The sequence below is a fragment of the Artemia franciscana genome, chromosome 12, assembly GCF_032884065.1.
Source record: "Artemia franciscana chromosome 12, ASM3288406v1, whole genome shotgun sequence".
Lineage (NCBI taxonomy): Eukaryota > Metazoa > Arthropoda > Branchiopoda > Anostraca > Artemiidae > Artemia > Artemia franciscana.
Window position 1 is genome coordinate 24,027,866 of NC_088874.1, and position 18,353 is coordinate 24,046,218.

At 35.9% G+C, this 18,353-nt stretch overlaps 1 protein-coding gene across 1 annotated transcript in view; it reads right to left on the reverse strand.

Annotated features, from left to right (window-relative positions):
* Positions 1 to 942: 942 nt before the first annotated feature.
* LOC136033890 (uncharacterized) overlaps positions 943 to 18,353 on the reverse strand; it is a 48,749-nt gene continuing 31,338 nt past the window's right edge. The window contains exon 5 of the mRNA XM_065714877.1: positions 943 to 2,725. Within this exon, the coding sequence (XP_065570949.1) occupies positions 1,779 to 2,725 (947 nt within the window). The 3' untranslated portion in view covers positions 943 to 1,778. The remainder of the gene's footprint in view (positions 2,726 to 18,353) is intronic.

Consider the following 18,353-nt stretch of genomic DNA (forward strand, 5'->3'; position numbering starts at 1 on the left):
ACGAGAATGCGATTAATATTTTCTTTTTTTTTGCAACTTTTCAATGAAGATGCACTTTTCAAAATTTAGAAAAGAGCAATTTTATATTTTTCTATTTTTTTAATGGAATCATGAAAATAAAGATATTTTCAAAACATTTCTAAGTGGAACGATTATCCCACATTCTCCAAGTAGCTGTTATCTGTACTTTTTAACTAAAAAAATTTATTTTTTACGCCTCGAGAAACAGCTCGTAATGAGTTTTAAAAAGCAGTATAAGGGTATATTATACTGTATTTTAATTCAGCATGGCACCCACCATTTAAAAAAAACCGAACGTTTGAATTCATGCCAGAAATCGTTCATTTTTACGCCTTAATGAGAATTTTTTTTACAAAATACTAGTATACAACAATCTCAAGTCTACCGTAAAAATTTTGTCCTAGTACCGCTACACTCCCCCATTTCTTGACATATCCCTAGGTAACGTAATTATTTTCCTTTCAAGAGCACCGGTTGACAAGAAATAAGCAGCAGCAGCAGCAGAAAAGAATGAAAAAAGAACACGCATCAGTTTTATCCATACGAAAAAATTGCTTCCCTTGTTGTTCAAGCCAGGTGACTGTAGTTTCCTGTGTAAGGATTCGAACATGGCTATTCCCATGGTGTTTTTTTTTTTGTTTCAAGTTTTCTTTTTTACGCTTAGAAATTTGGCTTCACATATATTGGCATGATGCTTTCCTGATTTTGAACTATTTAAGAGAGGATCCAGATGTTTGAATAGTTGCATGGACACAAAAAAATAGTAGGCATTGCCTCTAAGCTACAAATAGAAGGCCCAAATTCGGATGAAGTTAGATCCTCTTTGAGCTTTTTTCTGTATGCATCTTTTCTGAGCGTCAAACATAGACTGTGATGCGAAAAAAAGGAAACAAAAACTGAAACAACGCAAAAAAAATTAAATAGAAATTATCATTTAATTCAAGAATGAATAATTATCACATGGTTCTATAACATAAACTAAAAAAAAATTCAGGTTTTAAATAGAAGAAAAATCGAAATTAGATTTCACAGACTGAATAAGTCAACTTTGAACATACAGCTTCCAAGTCTCGTGTCGGCAGAAGTTTAAGTGACAAATGGCCTCAGAAAGTTGAGCCCCATCGCTCTCATAGATTTACACAGGTCAACCCTTGCATGAGACTTTTAACCAGGAGGCCCTTTTGACAAATATTAGGGAGGGATGCTTCCCGAGATTCGCCTTCTAGTCACGCGCAAGTGTAGCTGCTTTAAACAGCACTCTAAGCGAAAAAACAATAAAGTGATCCAGATTTTTCGACGGAAATTTTAATTTCCGCAGAGTAGGACATTCTGGTCTTATTTTCAAAATAGTCAAATGATAGGCATAAAGTATAAATAAAGGTAAACCAATAATCTTTTGTCTTAAGAACAAAACGGTGAAATCAGCTAGATTATAATCGCTATATTTCAAGTCGATCGCATCTTCACATTTGATTTGACAAACCGGTAAAACACATGAGTTTAAGTTGGTGCTATTAGAAAGAGGGCTCAAATTGAGTACTTAAAAAGCATCTACTCAAATTTTAGTTTTTAATATAATTTAAAATTGTATTTTTCTTAGACTCTTATTTTTGGCTGTCATGTTTCACTCAGTTTTAAAGCAATTTACAATTAATAATTGGTAGATAGGAAGGGGATGGGCTAAGCTACAGCCTATAGGACAAGCTGTCCCTTATTACAACACATGTTAACCAATCATCCAGAAACAAAACAGAAACCTACTCTTTTGCAATTAATTTCAAAATCTTTTCTTCCAAAGCAGTGATATTCCTGTTTTGCTCTTTACTGCTTAAAAATTCTAAATAAGCATCAATTTCACCAGACGACTTATTTAACAATGCTAGGAAATTTTTCACTGAGTGTAAACCCAACACAGTCCATGTCTTTACTCCCTCATTTAAGGGTCCATTTAATAAGATTTTCCGAAACACAGGAACAATGGATTCAATTCTCTTTGCCCAAACAAGTGTCAAGTTTTCTACTTTACTTGGATCATCACAATGTAAACTTAAGTTCACTGAACTTAGCACATTAGGTGAAACAAAATGTATACTTTGCGCCAAGGATGATCTATAGTTCGAATAATTATCTTCAATACTAAAATAAAGCTGTTGAATGGCTTCCTCATAACATCTACATTCTCCATAATTTTCATCGATAATAAACTGTATAGCTTGTATATATTCATCAAGAAGCATTTTATACACAGAATTTTTCTTTTTGACAGTTAAAACTTGAAAAAACTGACAGTCTGCCCCATGATCTGTACAAACTGAACTCAAAAGTAAGATGAATGGTAAGCGAAGATCAAATTTAAAGCTGAAACTAGCACAGTCATTTGAAATAAGATTAACTAACCCTGGATATTTCTTTAAATTGTTCATATTCTTAATGAAATAACCTTCTAAAATCACATATAAACTGTAGAACATTTCGCTACTTTCAACATTTTGCAACACTAGTTCGTAAACACTACACAAGTCTTCCACTGTTTCTCGGGAAGCTTTCAAAAATTTGAAATTATATAATTGGTCTTCGAATGTCTTGAAATCTTCTGATTTGATCGTTTTGGTCTTCAGTCGAATTTTTACCATTTTTAGCTGCTGGCACAAGTTAATATTCCGGCTCGCTGTATCAGCTTCCATAGGCGACAAACCAGTTAGAGCTAGAAAGAAATACATACAATTAATTTGCTGCTATTAAAAAATACAAAAGAAGTCCATATGCCTCAAGAAAGTTAAGTCTTAGACTCTTTTCTCCTCTCTGTTAAGTTTTTACCCTTTGTATCCTCTAAACAAACTCTTTAAAGTAAATTTTCGCGCCCCTCCCCCTTCAGCCTTTTATTTCAAGCGCAAGAGTTCTCAATAATATCACGTTACATAATACAGCCAGTTCCTTATCCTGTTATCTTTTCTTCTCTCTCTTTCGGTCCTGTTTTCCCACATCTAATTTGCTAGGGCTTTTTTTAGAAATATGAAGACTTTGAAACATAACTTCTGACCACGACTAAATGGTACTTAGGATAGATATCACACAAGAGAAAACCTTTGTTTCTTTTTTATTTTTACCTAGTTCGTAAAGAACAAGCCACAGGGATTCGGGCAGCAGAGTTACTCAGATATTGCATCATATCACACAGAAGCAACTCTTCACAAGATGTCTGTCTTATATTATCTTTTCAAAAGATGAAATTGACGCAGTTTGGTTCAAAATTGTATTTTATTTAATGTTTTTTCTTTCATTCTTTACTAGGTTGCAGATGACGACGTCATAACTTTATCATGAGGACAGAGAAAAATATGGTATCACACAGAATATGACGTCATGTAATTAAAACAGCTATATATCCGAGCAATGCATGAAAAACTACCAATTAGAAACAGAGCTCGTGACAAAGTACAATGACAAAAGTAAATTCTAGCTGTTTCCCAAATTATGCCGAGCAGAGCAAAAATAAGATACAAGGAAGAGAACTTGCTGATTTCAAAAGTTGGAGTCCGACAGAGACAGTCACAATTGATCAATCTGATGAAGTTATAGCACCAATTACGGCTGAGCACCATAAAAGATTCGTCAAAAAGCGAGACAGGGCTTCTTTAGATATCAAAGAAAAATTGCCAAGTGGCGAGGATAGTTTTTACGAAGCAACAGTGCCGAAGAAACGTGGTAAAAAACCTACCGCTACTAAAAGCACAAGTGCATCAGAAAGAGTCACAATCGATCAATCCACTGCAGTCTCATCACCAATTTATACTAAGCGCCAGGAAAGAGTCGCCAAAAAGCGAGCGAGAGAATTGATTGATATCGATTCAGGTGATGAACTGGAATCGCTGAGTGATAAGGATGACTTCAGTGAATTAAAGCAGCCAGGGAAGCAAAGACCCCAAAAAAGACTCAGGAAGGAAAAGTCTCAAAGAGGAAGGAAGAAAGGAAGAAAAGACTCAGACAGCAATAAAAAAGACAAAGATGTTGTCAACGTATTGACTCAAATTAAATGGTTATCTGTCCCACGCTTACCCTCTAGTCTTATGACTAGATCTACAGATATAACGATTGCATTTCGTAGGGAAAATTATTCAAAAAGTCCCCTTTTTCCTGATCTGATTTTAAATCAACAAGATTGGACTAATTCAGAGCCAATAGACTTCTATAAACAAGAGCCAATTCCAGTACGTATTGCTCGAAATGATGAGAAGATTATGATCCAGTCTTTTACCAGTAGTGGTTATATACTGAACTGTGTTGAGCCTATCCGAAAACTTGCTTGGATTCCAGATGATAAGTACTTAATTGTTCTTACTAAAAGCTTTTTACAGCTCTGGGACATGACAAATAAAACTTTCAAGTACGCCTTGCACGTAGCTTCCGATTTAGTCAACGACATAGTGTTGTGCCCCTCCGGCAGCAATATCGAGTCAAATATCCCCTGCATAGGGATTTTAGCTTGTGCATCAGGTTCCAATGTAAACTTATTAGCGCTTCCTTCTCCAAAGTCAGTGAAAGAAAACCAAATATTCAAAGTTTCCCCTAACATGACCCTAACTGTACCAGATGTAAAGTCAGAATGCTCATCTTTGTGCTGGTTCAAGGGGAAAGGACACAACAAAATTGTTGCAGGGTTTTTTAATGGCTTAGTTGCTCTCTGGAAATTATCCTCAAACAGTAAGCTAATCCCACGCAACAAGACAAATATCTTGCCGATATTGTCGTTTTATGCACACACAAGTTTAGTAACTTCAGTGGAATTCTGCAGTGAATTTGACGGGAGGTATTTGGTAACGTGCGGCCTCGACAAGGCTACGAATATTTTTGATTTGGAAGAAGTACGTTTAAACAATACACCTTTGGCACAATTTGGTTCAACAGAAAACAGATATCTGGAATGGCCAATTCAATGGCCAAATATAATTGCAAGTGGTGATTGTTCTGAAAAAAGACGAGGTACAAACATCCTTGATATTGGAGTTGGATTTGGCCAGAACAATCTATGTCCAGGAATTTCTGGCGTTTTCGCCACTGCTTATAATCCTTGGCATGATGTAATAGCACATGGGACGGAGGCGGGTGAAGTCATATGCACAGTCAATACGAACCCAGCTAAAGACACCAGATATTGCAAAGCGTCAACTGTACGTTTAACCCTGATCACTGTTGAGGGGGAAAATGGTTGCCTTACAATTGATGACAATCCCGTCGGACCAGGCTTCAAAGAAGAGGACTGCATACACTTTCCTTTTAATGTAACGGGGCAAGGATCACAATCAATTAGCGGGATGGCTTGGTCGGATAGTAACGAACTAAAGAACATTTTGGCAACTGGAACTCAAAGAGGAATTGTTCACATCAAAGATGTGCAGAATGTTTTTGAAAAAATAAGGAAGGTAAAATGGCGGGATGTCGAGGCGCAGCGAAAAGTTAAGCAGTCGGCAATCACCGATAAGGCACAGAGAAATACATGAATACCTTTGTCTTAATGTGAAAAAAAGAGAAAAAAATAGCTGTCCAGTGGCAGTTTACAAAACTATTTTATCGCTTTTGATGTTTTTGCTTTTGTTTACCACTTCTGTTTGACTAAAAATAGGGTATGGCAATGTTGACATCAAGAACGTGTTTTTTTATGGCAAAATGAAGTTGCAAATATTTGTAAAAGGAATTATAATAAAACACATTGTTTGCCTCTGTTTTTCTTATTTTTTCATCTTCCTTTTCATATTATACCTTGTTAGTTTTACAACCCATTTAGTGCCGAAAGCAATGTTAGATAGCAGATCATTTTATTTTTAACTTCACATTTGGCATTTGGCATACCGAAAATAGATTCGGCGAAGACATACGCCAAAAAGGTGCAAGGTATAGGAAATTCGGGAGTGCAGAAGCATTGTAAAGTTTAGCTAGCAGTTTGCGGTTGAAGAAATCGAAGGTACTATGCGTATACTGCTACTATTGCTATTACAACTATTGCTACTATTAACGTGCAACTTTTAAGGAATATTTAGGCGGATGTTTATCTAAATCAAAACAAACTATGAGCATGTGGATTTTCAAAAAGGTGACAAAGCAATATCTCAAGAACAGCTCACATTAGTAAGTTAGACCTTTAAGGGTAAGTTTTGGCGATTTTTGAACTAGCTAGATGGCAGTATGAGTATACTTTTAATCTATCACTACAGTTACTGTAACTCGTGACGCTAAGGATATTGAGGTGAAACTTCCAAGGAACGTTTATGAGGAGTTTCCATTAAACGAAAAAACTATATGCATGCAGGTTTTCAAAAGGGCATAGAAGCAATATCATAGGCAGCACCGCTCTATAATAGAAATGTCATTGGATGTTTTAAAGGAGCTAATCCGATTCAAAATCAAAAGTTCCAGTCCCCCTTTCAAGAGTAAAAAAAGATTAGAGGGCAAGCAGCCCTTCTCCCAACCCCATTCATTTTCCAAAATCATCCAGTCAAAATTTTGAGACAGCCAAATTGTTCAGCATAGTAGAACGCTCCAACAACTATGTCTCTAGAGATATTGGGTATGTCAATTTGCCGAAATTATGCAATTGACCCAGTATACTTTAAAACTAACTATTGCTTTAAAACCAAATCAAAAGACACTCTGTATAGCTGCCAATAAGACACCTCGGCAATATCTCTAGAACGACTGAGGCATTAAGTTGAAACTTTTGGGGCTGCTACTATTAATACTTCTGCAGTTACAATTAAAATAAATCAAAAGAGAGTGAGTGTATCCAGGTTTTCAAAGACCATACATAGAATAATTTGGGAATGATGTTATATTTTATTTTTCAGGTCAACTTGAGGAGGTATGAAATTGAAATAAACAGTACTATTTGTGTCCAGATTATAAAAAGCTGAAAAGTCTCTCAAACCTATAAACAGCAAGCCAAACTATGGATTCTTATAGAAAAGCCTGAAAAGATATGATTTTTTTAAATGAAAAAGACTATGTCAAAAAAAGAACAGAAATACATTTTTATAGAAAAGTAAAGAGTAAAACTATCTTCCACGAACAAAGCTACCATAAATCACCATCAATAATTAAATGGAATCCAAAACGAACAGAAATTACAATAAATAACCGAGTCAAACTCAAAACAAGCAAAAATAAGCGTGAGTAGGACTGACAACACCCATGCCTTCTCAACCTCAGAACATAATTTGCACTTTACTGAAAACAAAATACATTTTACATGTTTTCGCTTTAATAAAATATTAAACTAACAGCCAACATTCTTTTTCTTTTTCAGTAAAATGCAAGTAACGTTCTGTATGTTCTGCAAATCTATATATATATATATATATATATATATATATATATATATATATATATATATATATATATATATATATATATATATATATATATATATATATATATATATATATATATATATATATATATATATATATATATATATATATATATATATATATATATATATATATATATATATATATATATATATATATATATATATATATATATATATATATATATATATATATATATATATATATATATATATATATATATATATATATATATATATATATATATATATATATATATATATATCTATATATATATATATAAGATAGATTTATATATGTGTTTCAAACTACGTAAAAATTGCGAATATACAACATTCTTGGCTTTCCCACTACTGGGAGCTTTCCGTTTCCAATTGCCAGCAATTGATCTGAAAATGTTTGACCAGAGTCATCGTTTTGCAATCGGACACGCATATTTGTAGTTAATTTTAATATTTTTACGTGTGCCCATAAATTAGAATTTTTCAGGCAAGCATTCATTTCGTCTGCAGGAGTTAAACTACGTAAAAATTGCGAATATACAACATTCTTGACTTTCCCATTGTCTGTGCATATACAAAACCGTATGTACTAATAATGACGTCATATGCAAACGCTCTTTTTACAAACCAACAAACATGCATACACACAACTCGTTTTTATATAGATAGATAGATACAATACAAATTAACTGCGTAAAACTTGCGAATATACAACATTCTTCGCTGTCCAATTGTCGCTGCATATAAATAGATTGTCAGGTTTACCGACCCTCGAACATGCAACGTAAAATTGTCCATGGGAAAAACAATCAGTATTAAGATCTATATACCACATTTTTCTAATGATTGACCTTGAGCTTTGTTAATGGTGATTGCAAATGCTAATCGAATTGGGAATTGCAATCTTTTAAATTGAAAAGGCAGATCCGTTGGAATCATGGGAATGCGAGGAATAAGAACAGCCTCACCCTCAAAAGGCCCTGTCAAGATTGTGGCCTCTATTACGTTTCCCATTGTTTTTTTTTTACGGCAAGTCGCGTGCCATTGCAAAGCTTTGGTGGGTTTATATTTCTTAAAAGTATTATTGGTACGCCTATTTTTAGTTGTAGCACGTGTGGTGGAAACCCTGAAAGATCTATGGAATTTAAAAATTCAGATGGATAATTAACCGCTTCATTTGGTTCCAAAACTGTGTCGACTGACTTGTAAAGGACTGCCTGGTCTAGAATCTTGGTCAAAACAATATTGTTGATTTCGTGGATGTCTATATTTTTGGGTGTGAGAATCGCTCTTTCACTTAGCCATTTATTATTTTTATAATTTTTTAGAATATTCGGAAATACTTTTTCAATCAATTCATTTTTGGACGTCACTAAATTACAGAAATCAGCAGGTAGTTGTATACGTCCTGAAATTGAGTCTACTGGGAGCTTTCCGTTTCCAATTGCCAGCAATTGATCTGAAAATGTTTGACCAGAGTCATCGTTTTGCAATCGGACACGCATATTTGTAGTTAATTTTAATATTTTTACGTGTGCCCATAAATTAGAATTTTTCAGGCAAGCATTCATTTCGTCTGCAGGAGTTGATCTAGATATTATAGGTAATGTTTGCCTGAAATCTCCCGCAAGCAATATTAATGTGCTGCCAAAGGGTTTCGACTTCCCTCTCAAATCTTTCAAGCATTGATCCAGAGCCTCGAGCGATTTTTTGTGTGCCATTGTGCACTCATCCCAAATAATAAGTTTGCATTGCTGCAATACTTTACCCATCCCAGATGATTTGGAAATATTGCACGTGGGAGTTTCTGTAGAATGCAAATTGAGAGGCAATTTCAAAGCGGAATGAGCAGTTCTTCCACCAGGCAGCAATGTTGCGGCTATTCCGGACGACGCAATTGCCAACGCTATATCATTTTTTGATCAAATTGATGCCAGAATCAGTTTTATCACAAACGTTTTACCAGTACCTCCTGGCGCATCCAAAAAAAAAATTTCTCCAACGTTGTTATCGACACAATGCATTATCGTATCATAAATGTCTTTTTGTTCCGACGTTAACTTGGAAATGTTATTTTGTACATACGACAATAGATCACTCGTACTGTAACTTTGTTCACGATCCAATTCTATACATGTCGAAACAGCAGCGATACGGTTAGGTGAAGGCATTCCCAAATCCTGAAGAGGTTTGTTTGCCATACGTACGCACAAATCTTCTATAATAACTAAACTGTAGTTATAAATTTCTGATGTAAAATCAAAAGTCATATCTGACGTCTCTAACTGTTTTCGATGGAGTATACCTTCGGACATTTTTTACTTATATTTTTCCCATAACTCTGTAGGAGCTGATGGAGATTAAATTGTTAAAATAATGCGAAACAATGCACGAATTTGACTTGGGGTTGACGTTTCGCACGCGTCATTGATGCAGTTATCCCAGTGTTGGTCATTCTTCAATAAATTCAGAGCTTGGCATGCACTACGGTAAGTGTCATGTATAGTACCGTTTACAGCTCTCAAATACTCAAAGGATGTCGGACCGGGTACATTCACCAAAAGCAGGCGTAGAAAGAAGCATTCATGTTGATTGGGGTGAACGGTGTAGAGTCTTCCTATCGTGGTATCTTTGAAGATGGTAGGTTGGCCGTCGACTGACTGGCTTCACTATGAAATACATATCGCCGAACTTTTGTTTTTTTAACTAAAATCTGGTAGGCATTGATGACCTTATCCAAGTCAAAATCCCAAACCCAATCATCATCGCTATCATTTTCAGTTTTGATATGTTTTGACTCTCGCTGTCCAGGTGGATCTTCATCTAACTGCGCGGTTTTGCGTTCTTTAGCCTCAAGCCTGTTTCCTTGCTGTTCTTTTGATTCCTCGGCACGCTTTCTTTTCTGACTTTCTCTATCAGCAGCAAGTTTTTTGGCATAGACTCTTTGAGCATCTTCATCGGCTTTTGCCATTGTAAGTTCATCAGTCATTGTAAACTTAAACATTAATAGATTTCTACTTGAACATATGTCTTAAATATCTTGAATGACGTCACCGTCAAAGCAAAAATGACGACAACTAATTTCATGACGTCAGCCGACACAGAAACATGACGTCACCTGATCCACAGATCCACAGACAGACAACTTATTTTTATATATATAGAATATATATATATATATATATATATCTATCTATCTTCTATATATATAAAAATAAGTTGTCTGTCTGTGGATCTGTGGATCAGGTGACGTCATGTTTCTGTGTCGGCTGACGTCATGAAATTAGTTGTCGTCATTTTTGCTTTGACGATGCTTATTATATTGTAAAACACATTAATTTGGTTAATAATATACCATTTAAAACACCAAAATGAACATGCTGGAGTAGTCACTCGGTGAGAGAGGGTGTCAGAACGGAGAAAGAAGGTCCCAGGTTCAAATCCTGGTTAGGCTAAAAAAGGTAAAAAACTAAAAACTAAAAAAAAACTGAAAAAACTAAAAAAAGGCAAAAACTACAAAAAAAACTAAAAACTAATAAAAAAAATAAAAAAGCTAAAAAACTAAAAAAACTAAAAAAACTAAAAAACTAAAAAAACTAAAAACTAAAAAAAAAACTTAAAAAAAAGGAAAAAACTGAAAAATAGAAGAGAAAAAGAAAACTAATAAAATTAAGAATAAAATAAAAAAAAATAAAAAAGATAAAAACTAAGAAAAAAAGTAAAAAGAAAAAACGAAAAAAAACTAAAAAAGCTAAAAAAAAGGTAAAAACCAATAAAAAAAAGCTAAAAAAAAGGGTAAAAACCAATAAAAAAATTAAAAGAAAAAAAGGAAAAAAACTAAAAAAAATTTTCATCTAAAAAACTAAAAAAAACTAAAAAAGGTAAAAACTAAAAGAACTAAAAAAGAAAAAAAAACTAAAAAAAGGAAAAAAACTGAAAAATAAAGGAGAAAAAGAAAACTAAAAAAATATAAATAAAAATAAAAAAACTAAAAAGATAAAAACTTCAAAAAAAACTAAAAAGAAAAAAGAAAAAAACTAAAAAACCTAAAAAAAAGGTCAAAACCAATAAAAAAAACTAAAAGGGGAACACTGGGACACAAATGACGACCGGGATACTGGGAATATAAATGACGACCGGGACACAGGGAATGTTCAATTAGCAATCACCATCAACAAAGCTCAAGGGCAATCATTAGAATCATGAGGTATAGATCTGAATATGGATTGTTTTTCCCATGGACAATTATATGTTGCATGTTCAAGAGTCGGTAAACCTGACAATCTAAATAAATGACGACACTCAAAGAGAAAGCGACCGGGACAAAAGGAATGTTCGATTAGCAATCAACAAAGCACCGGGACGCAGGGAGTATAAATGACGACGACCGGGACACAGGGACATAACTACAAAGGGGACGCCGGGGTGCACAGGGGGATATATAAATGACGATGGCGACTCAGGGAATGGTCGATTAGCAATCACCATCAACAAAGCTCAAGGGCAATCATTAGAATCATGAGGTATAGATCTGAATACGGATTGTTTTCCCATGGACCATTATATGTTGCATGTTCAAGAGTCGGTAAACCTGACAATCTATTTATATGCACAGACAATGGGACAGCAAAGAATGTTGTATATTCGCAAGTTTTACGTAGTTAAAAACATATATATATATATATATATATATACATATATATATCTATATTCACAGGTGGGACATAGGGACACAACTACAATGGCGCGTAACTAATATGGCGCGTAACGACTTACGCGCGCGGGGGGGCTTGGGGGGGGGGGACAAACCCCCCCCCCCCAAGGGGGGGGGGGGTTTGTCAGACAAACACGTCCGTGTTTGTCTGAATTATTTCATCATGTACCAATTCAAAGACGAATGTATTCAAGCCGATGTAGCTGAGTTGGTAAGGCGTTTATGTTCCAGGTTCTAGGTTCAAGAGGTTCCAGGTTCGAACCTTGTCTTTAGCATTAATACAAAAGAAGACAAAATACTAAAAAAGGTAAAAACTACAAAAAAAAAAAATAAAAAGAAAAAAACTAAAAAAGCTAAAAAACTAAAAAAAATAAATAAAAAAAGGTAAAAAACTAAAAAAGAAAAAAAAACTAAAAAAACGTAAAAACTACAAAAAAAACTAAAAACTAAAACTAAAAAAGCTAAAAAACCAAGAAAGAACTAAAAAGAAAAAAAGGAAAAAAACAAAAAATTTATTTCATCATATACCAATTCAAAAACGAATGTATATACAGACAGGGACACAAATGACGACCGGGACACCGGGACACAGGGAATATAAATGACGATCGGGACACTCAAAGAGAAATTACAGACTGGGACACCGGGGCACAAATGACGACCGGGACATAGGGAATATAAATGACGACCGGGACAGAGGGACACAACTACAACGGTGACTCCGGGGGCACAGGGGGATATTTTTTACAGATGGGACACAGGGACACAACTACAATGGCGAGTAACTAATATGGCGCGTAACGACTTACGCACCCCCAACAGCTAGTTATAAATATATATATTTTTTTCATTTTTGACACGCCACCACTTTCCTTCTAACCGCGCGCGTCTTTGCTCTTCATTTTCGTTTTTGAATCGCTCACTTGCTCGGTGTCACATGTCTTTTAGCCATGTGTGCCTTTGCTCTTCATTTTCATTTTTGAAACGCGACCACTTTTCATCTAACCACGCACGTGTTTGCTCTTCATTTTAATTTTTGACACGCCGCCACTTTTCTTCTAGCCGCGCACCTCTTTGCTCTTCATTTTCATTTTTGGCTTGCTCACTAGCTCGGAGTCACATTTCTTGTGTTTTTGCTCTTTATTTTCATTTTTTACACGCCACCACTTTTCTTCTAACCGCACCCGTCTTTGCTCTTCATTTTCATTTTTGACTCGCTCACTTGCACAGTGTCGCATGTCTTCTAACTGCGAGTTTCTTCGCTCTTCATCTCATTTTTGACACGCTCTAATTGTCGTTTTCGCATATCTTATAACCGCCCGTATCTTTGTTCTTCATTTTCATTTTTGACACGTTTTTGGATTTTGATTACTTCAACAATTCAGCAATGGTCTTTGCTTGAGCTGCCCGTATTAGTGCTGTGCTGTATTAGTGCTGTTTAGTGACTCATTGTCCATTCCAGGTTGTCAAGTTTTTTCACATCTTATCGCGTTTGATCGTTCAGATGTTGGTTCCAAAGAATCAGCATTTATAGTAACTGCAACTGCAAATTTTCGTTTTTAGGGCCTTGCAAAAGACATTATGTTAAATAAACAATTGATGCGTTGGAAACTCGACTATCGTATTTATACTATGCATGACATGATATAAGGAAATGCTTATATGATTTTTTTACGCCATTTAAAAACCCAGAATTTAGGCTCTTAACGAATTTTTTCAGACTTCTGACCTATCTACATCGTTTTTTTATGCGAGAATATCCCAAGATACCAATTTTCCCAAAAAAAACATAGAGCCGCTTTCGTGAACATACATACATAAACAATTATTGCTCACTTATAAAGGTAATATACCTCGCTAAAACATAATTTTGACGACTATTTTGGGGAAGAGATGAAAAATTTTGATTCGTTGAGTTGGATTCATAGCTCACATCAAGACTACTAGCCAAGTAGTATGTCAACAAAAGCAAGTGAAGAACTCATTGATTTACGTTGATTAGAAGATACGTCACTGAAAAACAGTTTTAATCGAAACCAGTTATCGAAATTCTGGCCATCAGTTGCTCATAACTATCTTGTCTGTTTGATGAAGCTATAACGCGAAACCAGGCTTGCAGCTGACAGAGATAGTAAAAAAGGGCGTGTCGAGGAATCACCAGAGCAATGCAAAACCACGCTTGCGGCTTTACGTCAACGAAGGCGTGTCGAGGAACCACCAGAGCAACGCAAAACCAGGCTTGCATCTGACAGAGATAGTAAAAAATGAAGGCGTGTCGAGGAACCACCAGAGGAACAGGAAACCAGGCTTGCGGCTGACAGAGTTAGTTAAAAAAGAAGGTATGTCGATGTATTACAAAAGCAACGCGTGTATAATCGCCTGGCATTCAAGTACTGCCCTTCCGATGATTATAGCTTGAGTCAAGATTTTCAAATCGGGACTATGTCTGAAATTTGTCCCTATCGCAAGGCATAGAAATTTAATGGCGAAACAATGGGAATGTGTAAAGGAAGTGACATGGCAGTTTTTGGCTTGCAGTCCAAAATCAGTGATATCGATGAAGTCGTACAATATCAGGCTGGGAGATACATAAGCAGTAATGAAGCTGTGTGGCGAATTCTTTCAATTCCGATACATGAACGAAGTCCAGCTGTTGTTCACTTAGCGGTACATTTATAGACTTCTCAAGCATCTGGGAATGCCTTCACCGAATCGTACTGCTGCTATTTCTATATGTGTAGATTTGGATCGTGAACAAAGTTAAAACACGATTGATCTATTGCCATATGTAGAAACAAATATTCCTAAGTTAATGTTTGAACAAAAAGGCATTTATGATCAGATAATGCATAGTATCGATAACCAAGCAGGAGAAATCTTCTTCTTGGATGCGCCAGGAAGCACTGGTAAAACGTTTCTAATTATATTACTTCTGGCATCAATTCAATCCAAAAATGACATAGCGTTGGCCCTTGTGTCGTCTGAAATAGCCACAACGTTGCTGCCTGGTGGGAGAACTGCTCATTCCGCTTTGAAATTGCCTCTGAGTATGTAATCTACAGAAAATCCCACGTGCATCATTTCCAAATCATTTGGGAAGGGTAAAGTATTGTAGCAGTGCAAACTTATTGATTGGGACGAGTGCACAATGGCGCACAAAAAATCGCTTGAGGCTCGAGCGATCATTGCAAGATTTGCGAGGAAATTCTAAACCCTCTGGCAGCACGTTAATATTGCTTGCGGGAGATTTCAGGCAAACATTACCTATTATTCCTAGATCAACACCTGCGGATGAAATTAATGCTTGCCTGAAACATTCTTATTTATAGAGATAAGTAAAAACATTAAAAATTACTGTAAATATGCGTGTCCGATTGCAATACGATCACTCTGGTCAAACATTGTCAGATCAATTGCTGGCAATTGGAAACGGAAAGCTCCCAGTTGACTCAATTTCAGGACGTATACAACTGCCTTCTGAATTCTGTAATTTTGTGAAGTCACAAAATGATTTGGTTGAAAACGTATTTTCCGAATATTCTAACGAATCAAAAAAATCATACATCGCTAAGTGAACGAGTGATTCTGGCAGTCAAGAACAAAGACGTCCAAAAAATCAACAATATTATTCTGACCAAGATTCGAGACCAGGCAGTCATTTACCAGTCATTTACACAGCTCAGGAATCAAATGAAGCGGTTAACTATCCATCGGAATTTTTAAATTCCCTGGATCTCCCAGGGTTTCCACCACACGTGCTACAACTAACAAGAGCTAAGAGCTCACATGGCACTTGTGACGAGGCAAGAAGAGCTAAGAGCCAAGAGCTCATATGGTATGAGCTCTAACAAAATTCTAAGGATAATAGATTGTTTTAAAAGGAAAATCAGAGGCTTAATGCCGGTCAGGATTTAAAATAAGAGCTCTGAGTCACGATGTCCTTCTAAATATCAAAATTCATTAAGATCCGATCACCCACTCGTAAGTTATGAATACCTAATGTTTCCTCTGCCTTTAGCCCCCCAGATGGTTGAATCTGGGAAAACGACTTTATCAAGTCAATTTGTGCAGCTCCCTGATACGCCTACCAATTTTCATCGTCCTAGCACGTCCAGAAGCACCAAACTCGCCAAATCACTGAACCCCTCCTCCAACTCCTCCAAAAAGAGCGAATCCAGTACGATTACGTCAATCACGTATTAAGGACATTTGCTTATTCTATCCACCAAGCTTCATCCCGATTCCTCCACTCCAAGTGTTTCCAAGATTTCCCTACAACTCCCCCAATGTCAAAAGATCTGGTCGGGATTTGAAATAAGAGCTCTGAGACATGAATTCCTTCTAAATATCAACATTAAGATCCGATCACCTATTCGTAAGATAAAATTACCCCAATTTTCACGTTTTCCAAGAATTCCGGTTTCCCCCTCCAAATCCCCCCCATGTCACAGTATCTGGTCAGAATTTAAAATTAGAGGTTTAAAGCACAAGATCCTTCTAAATATCAAATTTCATTAAGATCTGGTCACCCTTTCGTAAGTTACAAATACCTAAATTTTCAAAATTACCCCCCCCCCCCTTCCAACTCCACCAAAGAGAGCAGATCCGGTCCAGTTATGTCAGTCATGTATATTAGACAGGTTTTTATTCTTCCCATCCAGTTTCACCCTGATCTCTCTGCTTTAAGTATTTCTAAGATTTCCGGTCCCCACCAACTGCCCCCCCCCCCAATGACGCTGGATCCAGTTGAGATTTAAAATAAGATATCTGAGTTACGAGGTCCTTCTAAATATTAAGTTCCATGAAGATCCGATAACTCCTTCGTGAGTTAAAAATACGTAATTTTTTCTAATTTTTCAGAATTACCCCCCCCCCCCCAAAGAGAGCGGATCCGTTCCAATTATGTAAATCAAGTATATAAGACTTCTGCTTATTTTTCCCACCAAGTTTCATCCCGATCCCTACAATCTAAGCGTTTTCCATGATTTTAGGTTCCCCCACCCCAAACTCCCCCAAATGTCACCAGATCCGGTCGGGATTAAAAATAAGAGCTTTGAGACACGATATCCTTCTAAATGTTAAATTTCATTGAGATCCGATCACCCGTTCGTAAGTTAAAAATACCTCATTTTTTCTAATTTTTCATAATTACCCCCCCCCAACTACCCCAAAGAGAGTGGATCCGTTCCAGTTATGTCCCAATCATGTATCTAGGACTTGTGCTTATTTTTCCCACCAAGTTTCATCCCAATCCATCCACTCTAAGTGTTTTCCAAGATTTTAGGTTTCCCCCTCCCAACTGCACCCCCCCCCCCCCATCCAATGTCACCAGATCCGGTCGGGATTTAAAATAACAGCTCTGAGACACGATATCCTTCTAAACATCAAATTTCATTAAGATCTGATCAATAATACTTCAATTTTTCTATTTTCTCCGAATTATCGGAAAAATTACCAAAGAAATTACCAAAAGAAAGCGCGTCGATGTATTACAACAGCAACGCGAAACCTAATTGCGGCTGAAAGAGAAAGTAAAAAACGAATGCGTGTCGAGGAATTACCTGAGTATATCAGAGGAATTACCAGTTGTATATCCGCAAGTTTTACGCAGTTAAAAATTAGGACCTTGCACACGTGTTGCTGGGGCACGTTCCGGATAAAAAAAAATAAAAAAATAAAGAAGAAAAATAAAATAAAAAAGAAGAAAAAACTTAAAAAAAACTAAAAATGTAAAAAACTAAAAAAAAATAAAAAAATAAAAAAGAAGAAAAAACTAAAAAAGAAAAAAAAATTAGAAAAAAATTAAAATTAAAAAAACTGCAGTAAAACACAAGAGACAATGAGAATCCATATATAGAAGCCTGTCGCGTGCCGTGCTGGGGCCTGGCGGCGAAGCCAGATAAGACCAAAAGTTTGACGTGGGAGAGGCAGCTGCCGCCCTCATGTACATGATGATTAAAGTTTGTTTGGATTTTCATGTCACTCATTATTTTGATTTGAAGAACCACACATTTAATTTACGATCATTTTTAACTTAGTACTCCTCCCAATCTAAGATCTTGAGTTTAAATCCAGTTACTAGGGTTTCTGAATATGCTTCAGTAAAAAAAATTTGTTTAGGATCTAGTTAAGAAGAGACCATGAAATAGACTCGAGATGAATTTCATATCAAAAGCTCTGTTTATCAACTATTTCCGGGAGTGAGAAACAGGAACACGGCAGAGCTGGTATAACATAAACTTCTAAATGTGTTTA